We start from the raw sequence: 15,449 nt of genomic DNA, 5'->3' as shown, positions 1-15,449 counted from the left end.
AGCATGTTTTGCCAATGTTTTGCAATGCAGTGACCTTAATAGTAGAGTGGAAATAGTGATGATCAAGAATTACTCATGTTTCTAAGGCCCGGACCGTGGCTCAGTGAGGAAACTGGGACCTAACTGTTGTGTTCAAGTTCCACAACTGGAAGGGAAAAGGTAATATCATGTTGCATGATATTACCTTAAGCCTTGCTAGTTTATGGGAGATGATTTCTGAATATTTAACGCAATGAGTGCCTAAGGAAGGTCCTAATTCAGGTCATAATGAAAGGGTGTAGGGTGAAACAAGAAGAGTCTGGTTGGGGGGGCGGCGGAGAAATCAGAGCTTCTGCACCTTTTGTGGAGCAGGGAATTTCCACAGGTTTTAAGGCAACCCATTAGAGAAGCCCTGTCATATTTTGCAGGAAACTAGTTCCACAATGCCAGTGTCCCTGTCCATTCATCTGAAAAGGCCTTCACTTTCTGCTTGAGTTGATCTGTTACTAAAAAGCCATTGCTATAGTACAGTGGCTTTACTGTACACCTCGGAACAAAAGAAGTAACACTTTAACAGCCTGATTCTACACACATTTACTTGGCAATCAGTCCCAGGTTGACAGGGATCACATTAATGGAGTATAATTTTCTGCACCTCAATCCTGAACCAGAGGGTTGTATCCAGCACTGCATGAACAGCATTCCATTCATGAAATAAGACATTTTATTCTTCTCCTGTCTCTGCACAATCAGTTTTATTCTTCTCCTGTCTCTGCACAAAATCAGTGCTAGCTGCTACACAACCTCTCTTTGAGGTTGTGCAGTGGACTGCAGTGGAGGGTGGGGAAGTCTGTTGCACTAGTGGGTGATAGTTGCACAAATGGAAGAGCAGCATTCTATACAAGCCAGAGTTTCAGCAGTGGCTACCTTAGGGCCTGTCCAAATTTCTGCTTGTGCCTCTGCTCCCCCCCAAGGAAAACCCATTCTTTACCACTGAACTGGATCAAACGCTGATTGGGTTTTACGCAGATTGATGCTTGCCTACAATTCAGCAGGTTTCAAATGGAAAACCTTGAGGACCTGTGCTTTCTATACAGAGAGTAAGCGGAAGTGTAGATGAGTCCTTAGCTGTCTCTCCCCAATCAAAAGCCATTTTTAAAAGGAGGGGGGTGCAGAGATGTTGATTAACTTTTAATAAACCTTTTTGGCAAAGAAGATTTAAAGGAAATCGGTACTAAATGTACTAGAAACTCAGGATAGTACTGCAAAATAACCTTCATTTGTTACATAATTTTATTAACCACATGTTCCACTGAAACATTCATTGAATCAGTTTATGGAGTTCCGTATATGCTGGAAAGCCCTATGCTCAGTACAGAACAGCAAGAGGGACGTTACTTATTTTAGCCAGCATTCCATGTGTAGATTATTGCTACATTTCAACATTTTATTGAAGCTTTGCAAAGTTTAGAGCGTGGTATGTTTTTCATCATCCTTGCTTCTCCTTCATTGTTGTGCTCTGCCCATTTTTGCAATAACCCCGTCAGTTTCTTCTGCTGGTAAGTTAGGAAAATATAGAGACTGGGTTAATGGAACACAGACCAGAAAGAGATTGCTTATAGCTCCCTAGTATAACCCTTTGTGTAAATATGGGGCCATTCACCCTTTAATATTTTATCCCCACCCACCACAGTGACATCTGGAATTCAGAACACAGCAGCTTGCACAGCAAATAGCTTTAGATGCCCCAAGACAGTGGGCCTGCCAATTGTGCTGCAGGAAAATTCCTTCCTTTTCCAAATCCAATGTCCTAATGTCATTCCTAATGACCAGTACACACCTGACAAATCATTTATATTATTGTTACATCCAATTAATCAATGATGCCACCTAATAATGAATCAAGCCTTTAGTCTATCTAGCTCAGTACTTTCAGTAGCACCTTAGAGACCAACTAAGTTTGTTATGGGTATGGAGCTTTCGTGTGCATGCACACTTCTTCAGATACAGTGTGCATGCACACGAAAGCTCATACCCATAACAAACTTAGTTAGTCTCTAAGGTGCTATTGGCGCTGTGGGTTAAACAACAGAGCCTAGGACTTGCCAATCAGAAGGTCGGCGGTTCGAATCCCCACGACGGGGTGAGCTCCCGTTGCTCGGTCCCTGCTCCTGCCAACCTAGCAGTTCGAAAGCATATCAGAGTGCAAGTAGATAAATACTCCGGCGGGAAGGTAAACGGCGTTTCCATGCACTGCTCTGGTTTGCCAGAAGCAGCTTCGTCATGCTGGCCACATGACCTGGAAGCTGTACGCCGGCTCCCTCGGCCAATAAAGTGAGATGAGCAACGCAACCCCAGAGTCGGTCACGACTGGACCTAATGGTTAGGGGTCCCTTTACCTTTACCTTTAAGGTGCTATTGGAAGGAATTTTTTTATTTTGTTTCAGCTACAGCAGACTAACACGGCTACCTGCCTATGACTAGCTCAGTACTGTCTAAGCTGTGTGCAGTTGCTTTCTAGAATTTCAGATAGCACTGTTTCTCAACCCTGCTACCTGGGATTTTTATTTTAAACAAGAGATATCAGAAGTACATGGAGTCAGATGCCTGCATGTTCTTTCTTACTCAAATATTGTCCCTTCCATTTCCTACAATGAGCATTTCTATTTAAAAAATATTCAATGTAGCAATATTAAGAATAACAATAATATGCCCATCTGCTGCTACACCTGCTGTCTCTAGAAGAGCAGAGTTTCTGGGACTCTAACTTGGACCTTCCAAAGCATTTTCCCAAATGGTTGAATCCACTGCAGTACTATAGTGCCATAATTGTTCTATAATTCATTTAAAAGATCTAGTAGAGTGCAGGATGGATCATGGCTTGAAAGATACACACACACATACATCAATTATGTGGACAGAATCAGAGTCCGTCTACAGTAGTAGTAGTAGTAGTAGTAGTAGTAGTAGTAGATATATGCTGCCCATCAGACTGAGTTGCCCCAGCTACTCTGAGCCCCTTCCAACAAATTATAAAACCACAGTAAAGCATTGAGCATTAAAAACTTCCCCATACAGGGCTGCCTTCAGATGTCTTCTAAACATCAGATAGTTGTTTATTTCCTTGACATCTGACGGGAGGTCGTTCCACAGGGTGGGCACCACTACCGAGAATGTTGGAGGGGGATTTCCAGCTGGTGGCAGAGGACAGAGTGACTCCAGGAGACATAGGTGTAAAAACCGAAACTAAAACGAAGACTTTATTACTAAACAATAACACAAACTCTGGTGGGTGTTATTCCTGCAGGCAGGCTACAAAACTCAGCTTTTTTCCTTTATAGCAACGGCCAGCTGCAGCCAATTAATCCCAGAAACTTCTTAAAGGTATACACACATGTTTCTGTGCCGAATGTCCCCTAACAGAGAAGGCCCTCTATCTGGTTCTGTGTAGTTTCACTTCTCGCAGTGAGGGAACTGTCAGAATGTCCTCAGAGCTAGATCTCAGTGTCTGGGCTGAATGATGGGGGGAAAGACGCTCCTTCAGTTTGGTTGATGTGGTTCCTTCACAGATGCTTTGTGGTAGTATATAATTCTGTGTACATTGGTTATATACCTAGATGCATCAATATGTTTATGCCTCTTTTTCCTAGATATGGTTATATAGAAGAAAAAATTGTAGTTCCTCGACACACCCCTTATGCACTCTGTGCAGCAAACCACACTGGGATATACGTACTTTCATCAAATATATCCGACAAATATGATACATATTGCTTCAATTCATCAGGTATGTTTGGGTTTGTTCACATGCTTCCTAACAGAGATATTTTGCCGCCACACATGCTATGTCTCAGTTTGTTGAAATAAATGTTATAGCTTACAAAGCAGAATATGCAGGAGACATATGCTAAAAACAGATTTTTTTGGCAAGCCTGCATAACTGCTGACACACCAAGTTGAACATATTCAACCAGTCATCATATATTGCGGCCCAACCCCTCCCCACTTTTTTGCAATTTCCAGCAGGCAACAAAAAAACCAGTATGCAGATCAGAAATGTACAGGCCTCCTCATGCATTTGGTGTACGTCTCCACAAAAATTGCTCTAAAAATTGGACCCTACCCACTGCTTATATATGACTGTGGCAAACCTCAATAAATGGCTCAGGCCTCAGTGTACAGCTGTCGCCATCATATCACATTTGGCTAATGAAGTCTGGTGGATGTAGGCAACTGGGGCGGGATCTCAGTGTCCTGAGAAATAAACATTTGCATTGCGGTCCAGATGGGGCTGATATGTCCTAAGAAGCTGACATGTGGCTGAACAGTGAGAGTCCTCTCCCTCTGTCCCTCCCCACAAAATTAAATTTTCGTATGATGCTGGCTTAAAAACCAGGAAAGGTCTAACTACAACATTCTTGAGTGTGTGGGGCAGTTAGGAAGGAGATGATGCTTCTGATACACACAAACAGTTGCAGGCCATGCAAATTTTGAACTGCTGTCAAGTTTTTAAGGATTTATCTGCTTTACGTTCTAATTATGCATCTCAGCTTCTATTTTTTAACAGAAACTCACGCTTAGCATGATTACAATCTGCATTTGTATTGGCATTGTTTTAAATAATAATAATAATAATAATAATAATAATAATAATAATAATAATTTTTTATTTATTATTTATACCCCGCCCATCTGGCTGGGCTTCCCCAGCCACTCTGGGCGGCTTCCAAAAAAATATTAAAATACTATAATACATCAAACATTAAATACGTTTTATTACTTGTTTGTCAGCTTCTGTGGTAGGAAAAGTGGGATATAAATTTAGTCAGTGAATGAATGAATGAATGAATGAATGAATGAATGTAGTATATATGCCAATTCCAAATTCAAGACCCTAAACCTACAGGTGTGGAAGACTTACTTTTGTCCATGGGATGGTTGAGTTCTCAGCTGAAACCTGTTGCATAGCCACCGCTTTAGTGTCAGTTCTCATTTCCTTTGTTGCTTCTAACAAAAATTAACCAGATAATATTTTGCTCTCCCCTTTGTAGAATCAAGGGACATAGTTTGTGACCCTGTCATAAAGTTATACTCCATTTGGCCTGATGAAGATAGCAAAATAGGTAAGAACTGAATTTTATACATCTTTGTGTTGAGCTATATTTTGCAGGCTCTGAAACAAACCTTTGCAAACTTTTAATGTGCCCATAAGAAAGCATATTCAGAAAATGTATAGAGTTTTGTATACATTTTAGAATAGAATAACCTCCTATAGGTATTTAGTATAATCTAGTACAACTTCATGGTATAATCATCTGCCTGATTTTTAAACTATTTGTTTTCCATTTATCTGCTAGAATTAGGCCTTATAAGATCATTCGGAGGTGATAAAAAATCAGCCATATTATTATCAAATTAAATAAGTGAGACCCTGCAGCAAAATTTTGTGTGTATAGGTGTTTCTGCCCTCTAACCTCTCTCCCACTGACTATTTCTTGGCTTAGAGCCTTTGAAGCACATGCATTAATCTCCATGTTCTTTTTGGTACATTACAAGAAGCATTTGTGCATCTTCTTCCTTGATGGATGTTTATTTTAACACGCACTGCCTGCCTTGGTTGAATCCAGAACACATTGTCAGACTTGAATAAGTCACTGTATTGGATAGTTTATCAAACATACTGATTATCCTGTCAAGGATACAATGAAGTTGATTGTTACAGGTGGCAGACAGTTCTTGAATGTAATATTCACGAGACACAATAATCGTTTTAATATATCTAAATAACTATCAAAACTGTCTATCAAAAGCACTGAAGATTAGAAAGAAATAGTTTCAAGTTGTAAAAAGGTAAAGGTACCCCTGCCCGTATGGGCCAGTCTTGCCAGACTCTAGGGTTGTGCGCTCATCTCACTCTATAGGCCGGGAGCCAGCGCTGTCCGCAGACACTTCCGGGTCACGTGGCCAGCGTGACAAGCTGCATCTGGCGAGCCAGTGCAGCACACGGAACGCCGTTTACCTTCCCGCCGGTAAGCGGTCCCTATTTATCTACTTGCACCTGAAGGTGCTTTCGAACTGCTAGGTTGGCAGGCGCTGGGACCGAACGACGGGAGCGCACCCCGCCGCGGGGATTCGAACCGCCGACCATGCGATCGGCAAGTCCTAGGCCCTGAGGTTTTACCCACAGCGCCACCCGCGTGTTGTAGTAAAGCACATTTAGATTGGCCATTGTAGAACGAGCAGAACAACTGGAAAATGAAGGAGTGTGTAACACCTCTTCCAATGCGATCCTTTAAATGATAATCTGTCATGGATAGTTCAAGCCTAGCAAATTGTTCTCCAAAGGATTTTTGCTACATACTCCTTCTAACCGATTGGGTTTATGAGTCTCCTTCAAAAAGTAAGCACCATAGGGGAAGTCTGCAGGTGCATGGCCTTCTGTATTGTACTTTGTTGGAAAACATTTTACTATCCTAGCAGCATACGCCATTGCATAGACAGTGCATGCCACAATTCAGAGTACAAAAAAGTTCCCACAGGGCAGAGTGTGCACGATAACCACAAAATGGCTACGTTTTACGAAGAAGAGATGACTTGTACAATGTGCATCTAACTACTTTTTACATAAAACATTCTAAAAGTGGTCAGGAGAGTATAACCACTTGCTTTCTTATACGTATGCATACGTGGAAAGGTTTTCCTCATCATTTGGCAGGATCTTGACATTAGCCCAGTTTGGGCACAATGCTAACCACAGTTTAGGACTATGCAAACAATCCTTAGGCTTGTACACTCCAGCTTTCTCTCTCCTCCTGTATCATGCCCATGAGGAGATTGGAAACACCCATTGCTTCTTTTTAATTAACTGCAGTTTATCATTAAGCCTAAGAAGGATAAACTGTGGTTAGTCTAAACTTAAATTGTTTTTTAAAAACAAACCAGAATCAAATCATAGTTTATCATCCTGGCTTGTTTAAAAAACCATAGTTTAGTTTGAGCTAATCAGAGTTCCCGATTCAGATGTAACAATAAACACTGGTTGCCTCTTCGTAGAACAGATGGGAGTATGTAAATGTGACACTCACTACTGCTTAAAACAAGGTTTGAACTTGGCTCTAAGTAGTTGAAGGCACAGGTTCTGTGGTAAGTTACCACATGGGAGATAGTACTGCAACAGGACAGCTATCTCGCTAGAAATGTTCCTCTGTTCAGCTATGTTTAATTCTTTACTTCCTCTTTCCGACAGAAATATACAATCCTGATGGATCACACTATATTGATGGAGAGAGATTCACAAAACGGCCACCCATTACTGAAGATGAAAATATTGGCGGCAGTGGTTCTGCAAATGACAGATCAACGACAGATCCCAATGTTATCAGTCCGGGTATCTCGTCACGTTTTCCTCATCATACAGGTATCACTGGGATTTACTATTTAAGTCCCACCATATTAAATCCTATTTTTTTTCTCCAGTAGGAAACAGATTTATTCCAGCTGTATTGCAAGTGATTGACATGAAACTTTGTGCCCAACTTCTATACGGCACACCAGTGTGGATTTCAGGTGACCTCAAGAGGTTGGATAAATTTCACACATCCCTTCTGAGGTCATTATTAATACTTGCAAACTCTGTAAAATATGAAACAATATGTTGTGAGCTGGGAATATTGCCTTTATCAGTAAGAGCATGGCTGAGGACCTTGAAATATTGGATCTTCCTCCATTATAGAGCCCTATCCCCTAATTCTCTACTTTACGATCTTTTAAGTGATAGTGCAATTCACAATCTATCATTGACTTGCAGGAGAAAACTGGATTCGATAGGGCTCACTCTAACTGATTTTGAAATTTCTGATCCCAAAGATACATGGGAAATTATCAGGAAGACTCTTACAGAAAAAAGTGTTCTCGCCATGCTTGAGGTTGCAAAGCACAGTACCTGCTCTCCTATCCACTTAAATCTCCCTTTGTGTAGAGATTTCCAAAAGGGATACATGACAAATCTGAAGAAACATGAATCGTGTAGGCTGTTTATGTTGGCCAGATTTAACATGTTTCCCTCGGTGGTAGTGAGAGGAAGATACTTAGCTATCCCAGAATCAGAGCGTCTCTGCAAATGCAGAAAACAGGAACCCGATACTCTAGAGCATATATACTTTTCCTGTGATTTTGGCAGATATGCCAGAAGACAATTATTTGAGGCCCTAAAATTTAATAGACAGATTTGTACACAACCAACTGTTCAGGACCTGCTGGCGGACAGCGATGATCAAATTACTATTATAGTGGCTGAATTTTTAAGTGCTGTCCATGAAGAAAGAATGGGCCATGATAAAGAGACTTAGTGGTTCTTAATGGTAGGTGATGTTGCTGTGTTGTTTTATATTATCTATGTACATCAATTTATTTTTTGGAGTTAAGAATAGGACTGGGATAAATTGTGTTCGCTGAGCCCGTATTTTATACAGTCTGTATATGATGTTTGTTTGATAATGTGTGGTGTGCTATGCCTAATAAAGGATTTTGAATTAATTACTATTTAAGTCATGATGTGAAAAAGTAGCAACTATCAATGAGGATAATTTCCTTCTGCCATAAACAAAAGAATATTGTAAATGATTCATCTAACATAGTGCCGATAAATTCTAGAGTAGTGCCCTTGTTAGTCTATTATAGCAGAAACTAGAGTACTGCTCCAGTAATATAATGAAACAATGCACAAAGTTGTTCGAAGAATTCATAATGAAAACAGTATGGGTGGTAGGTCACTCATTTATCCATTATGCAACTCATTTATCTATTATTACACAGATGATGGTACTTTTACCTCAAAAGAGCCTTTTGCGGGGAAGGATGAAGATGCAACTGATGTTCCAAATACACATGATGGCCACCATGAAGGAGGACATTCTAAAGACCAGCAGCCCCAAAGTCCTAGTAAGTGTAACAATCGTATTAGGTACATTTTATGTAAACTTTCCTGTGCTTCTGGAAGAGACAAGAAGGGAAGTCTGATGTGTGGTAGAAATAAGATTGAATAAGGATTAGTTTGCACAATCTTTATGTTGTGTAGTTCTGTACATTGCTGCAGTGGTGAGCTCACGATCAGTGTTGCTCTTTGTCCCTAGTGTGGCATGTCTGATTGGTCCAGAGGCATGATATGTCTCCCTCAAAAAAGGGAGGACTGATCTCATGGTTAGTGTATGTATGCTGATCACAAATACATTCTACTTGTAGTGGTGGACTGTACATGGGCCTGATACCCACTCCATGAAGCAGTGCTATGTAGAATGTACAGTGGTACCTCGCAAGACGAATGCCTCGCAAGACGAAAAACGCGGAAGACGAAAGAGTTTTCCGTTTTTTGAGTCGTTCCGCAAGACGAATTTCCCTATGGGCTTGCTTCGCAAGACAAAACGTCTTGCGAGTTCTTGCGAGTTTGTTTCCTTTTTCTTAAAGCCGCTAAGCCGCTAATAGCCACTAAGCCGTTAATAGCCGCTAAGCCGCTAATAGCCGCTAAGCAGCTAATAGCCGTGCTTCGCAAGACGAAAAAACCGCATGACGAAGAGACTCGCGGAACAGATTAATTTCGTCTTGCGAGGCACCACTGTACAAGTTTGCCAAATCTAGCCTCTACAAGTCTGTGTTTAAAGTTGTGATTAATTAAACTATTGCATTAATATCTCCAGTGTGCTATTGTGTCAGATGTCCAAGAGTTCTGGAAATATGCAATTAGTCTCTTCAGAAAGCTGTCTTCCATTTGTGAAAGGCATTTTTCCTTTTGATACATACTGCATGAGTATGTGGTTTTCAGTTAATCGAGGCCATGCTGTATATCCAACCTCGACAGCGCATTGAAAAGATGACAGAATGGTGCCTGAGGATCCCTTTTTTCTCAGTTGGACAGTATAGAAAAACTCAAAAATATTCATTGAAAATCTAAAGGGTAGTTCTATGGCTATTTGTTTGAATTAGAAGAAGTCTAGATTCATCTGGTCATCTCTCAGGGATGGAGAGAAGCCTCAGTTTGAGATTCTGTGATCCAGGTTTTCCTGGTAGGAGTTAAAAATGTTGCTTTCATCTTGGAGTTCTTTGTATGCACTTAATTTTGTGTCTCATTAAATGTGTGTGTGTGTGTGTGTGTGTGTGTGTGTGAGAGAGAGAGAGAGAGAGAGAGAGAGAGAGAGAGAGAGAGAGAGAATATGAATTCTCTGACCAGAGGCCAGATGATTTTGATATCTCTCTGTATCACCATTTTTCACATGAACTACTATTAAGGCATCATTTTCCTTTATTTGTATGATCATCTCAATACATGCAAGTTGGCCAGCACTGCCATTTAAATGGGCTTCTTTGGATCATTCACTGAAATGTACTTTTTAGCTGCTGAACGATGTGGTTGACATTGCAACTTTCTAGATAAACCTATTTAGGTTTACTTTGGGAATTCGTGAAGAAATAACGAGCAAGAAGGAAATTAGCTGCATCCTAGTAATAAAAATGCATTTTAATGGTCTCATACAGTAGTGTCACAAGTTATTTCCTGCTTCTTAAAATAATGTTAATTCCCCTCCTCCCTCAGTGCAAGGTAACTCCTGATGTTGAGTAAAATGTACAATTTGCACTGGTGGTGGTGACTTCCCTTCATGTAGCAATGCATAACATGGAGAAAGGCTTCACTAACAGCTGATGCTCCGGAAGCAGGGGCAGGGCATGAAGGTGCTGGAATGAAGATTGGTATTAGGGATGTGTGAAATATGTCCTGCATGCTGGGACAGCAAGAATTTGAGGCCAATACCTGCAAAAGCAGTGTGTTTGAATCACCAGCTTTACACTGCATGCGTATTGTCATTCATAACTGTACGATTTAAATTTTTGCATCGAAATGTAGACAGCAGTACAGATTTGAACCAGTTTTGCCCATCACTTGTACAGTTGCCTTCACTGGAAAATCTTGTGCAATTCACACCACAGCTCTTTCTTTTCACAGATAATAGTTGTGGGTCTGCTGCTTATATGTCATTCTAACTTGCAACAGTAGATTTGTGGAATTGGCAGCGGAGCAGAAACTTGTGAATACGTGTGCGTTTCTAATCTTGATCTCAGCTTTCTCACTTCAGGGGTGGTCTAAGGAATTATAGCGATTGGAGATTCAAACCAGCTTTTTGAGAAATGATGGCAAGTTCATAAGCTAGATACTCCCAAACTATATAAGTTCATGAAAAGGGCAAGCTGATATAAGGAGTATTAAAAAGCCAGCCAATAAAACCACTTAGCACTAATCTAATTAGTCCACTAGCCTGGACCAAACCAACTTCTTGATTTTATAAATGTATAATTAATGGTACTTTAAAATTGCTGCAGTTGTTTGATCTAGAATTGGTTATTTATTTATTTGGTCTCTTGTTACAGTTGTCCATGTTGCACATTATCACCAGGACATCATCTGTAAAATAAATAATTGTTCTAAGTTATTCTGAATTTTGAGGCTGAATAAAACGGTGGCCTTTTCTCTGCAGTTCTGCTCTATAACTAGATCAAAGGTCATCCTGAGCCTGTTGATCTGTGCACTGGTGCAACCAGGGGTTGGGGGTCTTCCTCTTAGCTGCTTCATCCTCTTGATGCACCCCTGTTGTTTCTGGGGGTCTTTGTGTTTGCGAAACAAATTCTCCTGCCTAAGATTTCTACTTTGTCAACCGAATTGCATTCCAGCCAAGCACTGAATACATTCTGTTGTATGCTTAGTATGTATTTATACCATACATTTCTGTACACTAAACTTTGGTTAGATGAAACCTTAAGTTTGGGAAGAGGCTTCAGTTGACTGCTAATCCTGCTATGCTTGTGTTGCTTCTTGGGGAACGAAGCCATCTGAAGTCTAGTTCCATGCTTCATTTAAGAAGAGGCTGGATGGCCATCTCTCATGGATGCCATGGTTGCAGTCTGCATTCAGCAGTGGGCTGGGCTATATTGCCTGCAATACCCCTTCCAATTTTGTCTGATTCTGTGAACCTAATAGATAATTACTGATTACGAGATGATAATGAATGTCGCTGTACTGGAAATCATCCAAGAAAATGGGCAATGTTACCCTCTGGGTGAAGGATAAATGCCATTCCTTGCACATGTTTTGGGAACTCAAAGCTGAAAACTAAGAATTGCTGTTCTTAGAATAAACATGAAAGCAACAAGCTGTCATTTGGGAAAAAAATACATGAAAGAATTTCCAGCATGAACATCTTTGCTATATTCACTCTCACATTTTCCATTGTTCTGAAATGGAAAGATACCGCTTGGTTTGTCTTCTCACCAGTGAGATTTTTCTTTCTTCTCATTGATCTCTTCCTCTTCACCAAGGCTTTCCCCCCTTTGGATGGCTGCTGCTTTCCCTCTTATCATTGAGAATGCTCTCCATCAGGTTTACATCTCCTCCTCTCACAGAGTGATGTAAATGAATGGATGAGGAAATGATAGCGCTCTTCTCTTTCTCTTCACTGCCACACGGAAAAGACCAAGACTCAGCACTGGAACAGAAGTAAATAACGATGGAAAATGTTCAGCAAGTAACTCCTTAAACCATCCTCATAGCAGAAGAGGGAAGATCCCATGATGGGTCCATTTGTGCTCTAGCACAAGAGCACTAAATTCCAGTTTTGCTTTTCCAGTTATGGCTAAATATTCAAATGTGTTGTGGATAAAAATGAAACTCTTTACAACCCTTTAACTTCATCATGACAGATTTAGACTCACATGAGAAGCAAGAAGATCCAGCAGAAGAATACAAAACACCTGGACTCGAAGGGGATAAGTATGGCAGAAAAACTCAGCTTTCTCCTAGTATCAGTAAGCATAATTCTTTTTACTGGGAAAATGGCCTTGTAGATATTTTCTGAAGCTTACTCATACTTGCTTATTCTCCCAACATACACTCAGCCTTCACATCTTTAATTTGCACTCACATTGGTCATACCATTTAGTGTGTTATTCTGCCTTCTTTTCTCTCTGTTGGTGCCCCTTTATACATTTTCCTTATTTTGGATTATGGCCAAGCTGAGGACTATTTGCCTGTGTTGTATAAACAAACAAACAAAATCAACATTAATGCCATTCAAGAACACAGGACGTGATCCTTCATTCTCCATTAAGAGGAAGTCCTGGTGATGGTGACGGAAGACAGATTAATGGAGTTAATCTGCCACAGCATATATCCAACCTGTTAGTTACTCTGCCATCATTACAGCTGGTGAAGTGTCAAACAATGAGAAGCGCCCTGAAAACTCTACTCAAGTTCGACAGGTTCCTGAAGAATTCCCTTCATGGTGGCAGTCGGAGGAACACAAAGAAGTGCACAACGCAACTTCCAGGAAGGGTAACGCCTTACAAATGTTCTAGTCAGTTTGCCACCCCCCGCTCTTAAAAATGCTTGGGCAAGAAACTCATCTTCTCAATGAGAAGTTGCTGCTAGTCTTTTGTCTGCTGTGACTGAAGCCAGCATTGCAGCCGCCTCCAGCACAGTGACTGTTGTGCTTGAGCACTGGCAATATGAGCGGATGCAGTCATGTGGCAGTCATGTGGCGGCCAGTGGCATGTAGAACAGTGCACAAGTTGACCGCAGGTCCTCTTTTCTCCAACCACTTGTACCATCGTGCGGAAGCACAAATCAGCATACTGATCATTTTGAAATTGTTTTAGATATATGCAATAATGGATAAAAGTTAGTTGTGAAAATAAGAATTAGGGTAAAATCTTTGCTGTGTAAACTAGCTTTATCAGGTATCTTCCCCATGTAGCTGTAGAAGAGGAACTAGTTCCATAGTCTTGCATTGTACTCTCTTCCATTTGCTTTGTCATTATTTTCGATAATTATAATTTAGTCATGGCTTTCTCCTTTGCACTTCTCCTCTTTTAGGCACCAATTAAAACTTCATAGCTATATTTTTCCGAGAACTGTCACAAAAGCCCGTTGACATGAAATCATTATTTTGTCAAAACATTCACCGCTGTAATTGCCATTCATATTCTGAATCCAGAAAGGCATTGTTTTGGCTTTCTTCATTACTCTTAACAATTTTATTACACTGTGATACCTAAGCCTGGTATTATACTGAAGTCTGGTATAACCTAGATGATTTTCACATTCAGTGCATTTGCACATAATGATAAGCCATGGTTTAGGCACACAAACCATGCACAAAGTGAAGGAAGCTTCTGTGAGTCTTGGGCATGCTTGTTTTCTACTCTCTTTCCATGTGGCAGGGAGAAGGCTTCTGGAGCATTTAGTTCCAGTTTCAAAGAATCTTAACTGATAACATATGAACCAGAGATTGGTGTAAACCAAACTCTGATCAGTTTCTGAACAATCCAACTTCAAACCTTGAGTTATGAACCAGGCTTGTTTAAATAAGCACAGCTTCTCTTAAACCACTGTCCCTGGTTCCTACATAATGGCAAGCCAGGTTTCTCAGAAAATGAAAATAAATATTCTCCCTGTGATCAGAAAGGGGCAGAAGGAATGCACAAGCGCAAGTCTCATGGCAGCTCTTTCTTGCTCATGAATGTAGCACTAAACCATAGTCCAGCGTTATTAGACAGTTCTGGCGTTACCATGGACCAGAAAACAGTCATTATAACTGATCTTTCTGTAGCCTATAACAAACACACAAAGCCTTGTATTTACTTCTCCCTATTTAAGGATTCTTGACCACATCAGCTTGACATTTCTCTTTAAACCAAATCAAAGTTGCAAACAGGAATAAAAAAATAGCAGCTTACTGTGGCCAATTAGCAATGGGAAACGAGAGAGACAGAAAATGGGCAAATGACTTTATGAGATCCAGTTCTCTTAGTGATCTTTTGAGGACAGTTTTGTGAGCAGTGCTTCTTGGCCTGACACTTTGTCCTATTTTTCTCTTATGCAAGGTTTAAAAAGAGGAAACTCTAAAATCATAAAAAATAATATAGTCAATAACAGGCAACCCTTTGCATACATACATACAGAAAGGAATCCTCGTTCTTACTCTTCCCTGAGCTCATGGAAGGGCTTTTGATCCAGTGGTTGAGAGGAGGAAACATTTGCTGATCTCTTCCACAGTGCCCCGGAAAAACAGCTCCAGAAACTTGGGGTACCTTCCAAAACACAGTATAAGCTATTGTGGGGATGGATTGCAGGACGAAGAGTGAATTGGGAAAAATCTTTTGCCCTCCCTGTCCATTAGCAGAGGCACCTGCTGAATCAAAAGCCTTCTGTTATCATAAGTGCCCTGATTGGATTCCACCCATTGTAAGCACAAAAATACATACGGTAAAACTTTGGTGGGTGGGTGTGAGTAAGGGCTTTGGGATTCACTAAAATGGCTTGTAGATGCACCAAAATTTAAATAAAGGGATTCAATACCCTCACTTAATTTTTCCTCCACTTTATTTTGCTTCCTTATTGATTAGTATTATATTTGGCTTTATTTTATCAA

At 40.5% G+C, this 15,449-nt stretch overlaps 1 protein-coding gene across 19 annotated transcripts in view; it reads left to right on the top strand.

Annotated features, from left to right (window-relative positions):
• The window catches only part of CD44 (CD44 molecule (Indian blood group)), a 71,407-nt gene that overhangs the window by 33,625 nt on the left and 22,333 nt on the right, over positions 1-15,449 (top strand). For 18 of the 19 annotated variants that reach the window (XM_053387924.1, XM_053387906.1, XM_053387897.1 and 15 more), the window contains exons 3-8: positions 3,630-3,766; positions 5,031-5,102; positions 7,226-7,396; positions 8,794-8,919; positions 12,721-12,825; positions 13,223-13,351. In XM_053387924.1, coding sequence (XP_053243899.1) covers positions 3,630-3,766; positions 5,031-5,102; positions 7,226-7,396; positions 8,794-8,919; positions 12,721-12,825; positions 13,223-13,351 — 740 coding nt within the window. The remainder of the gene's footprint in view (positions 1-3,629; positions 3,767-5,030; positions 5,103-7,225; positions 7,397-8,793; positions 8,920-12,720; positions 12,826-13,222; positions 13,352-15,449) is intronic. The other variant, XM_053388022.1, reaches the window with a different exon arrangement.

Source organism: Podarcis raffonei, chromosome 1, assembly GCF_027172205.1.
Source record: "Podarcis raffonei isolate rPodRaf1 chromosome 1, rPodRaf1.pri, whole genome shotgun sequence".
Lineage (NCBI taxonomy): Eukaryota > Metazoa > Chordata > Lepidosauria > Squamata > Lacertidae > Podarcis > Podarcis raffonei.
This window is presented reverse-complemented; position numbering and strand designations above follow the sequence as displayed.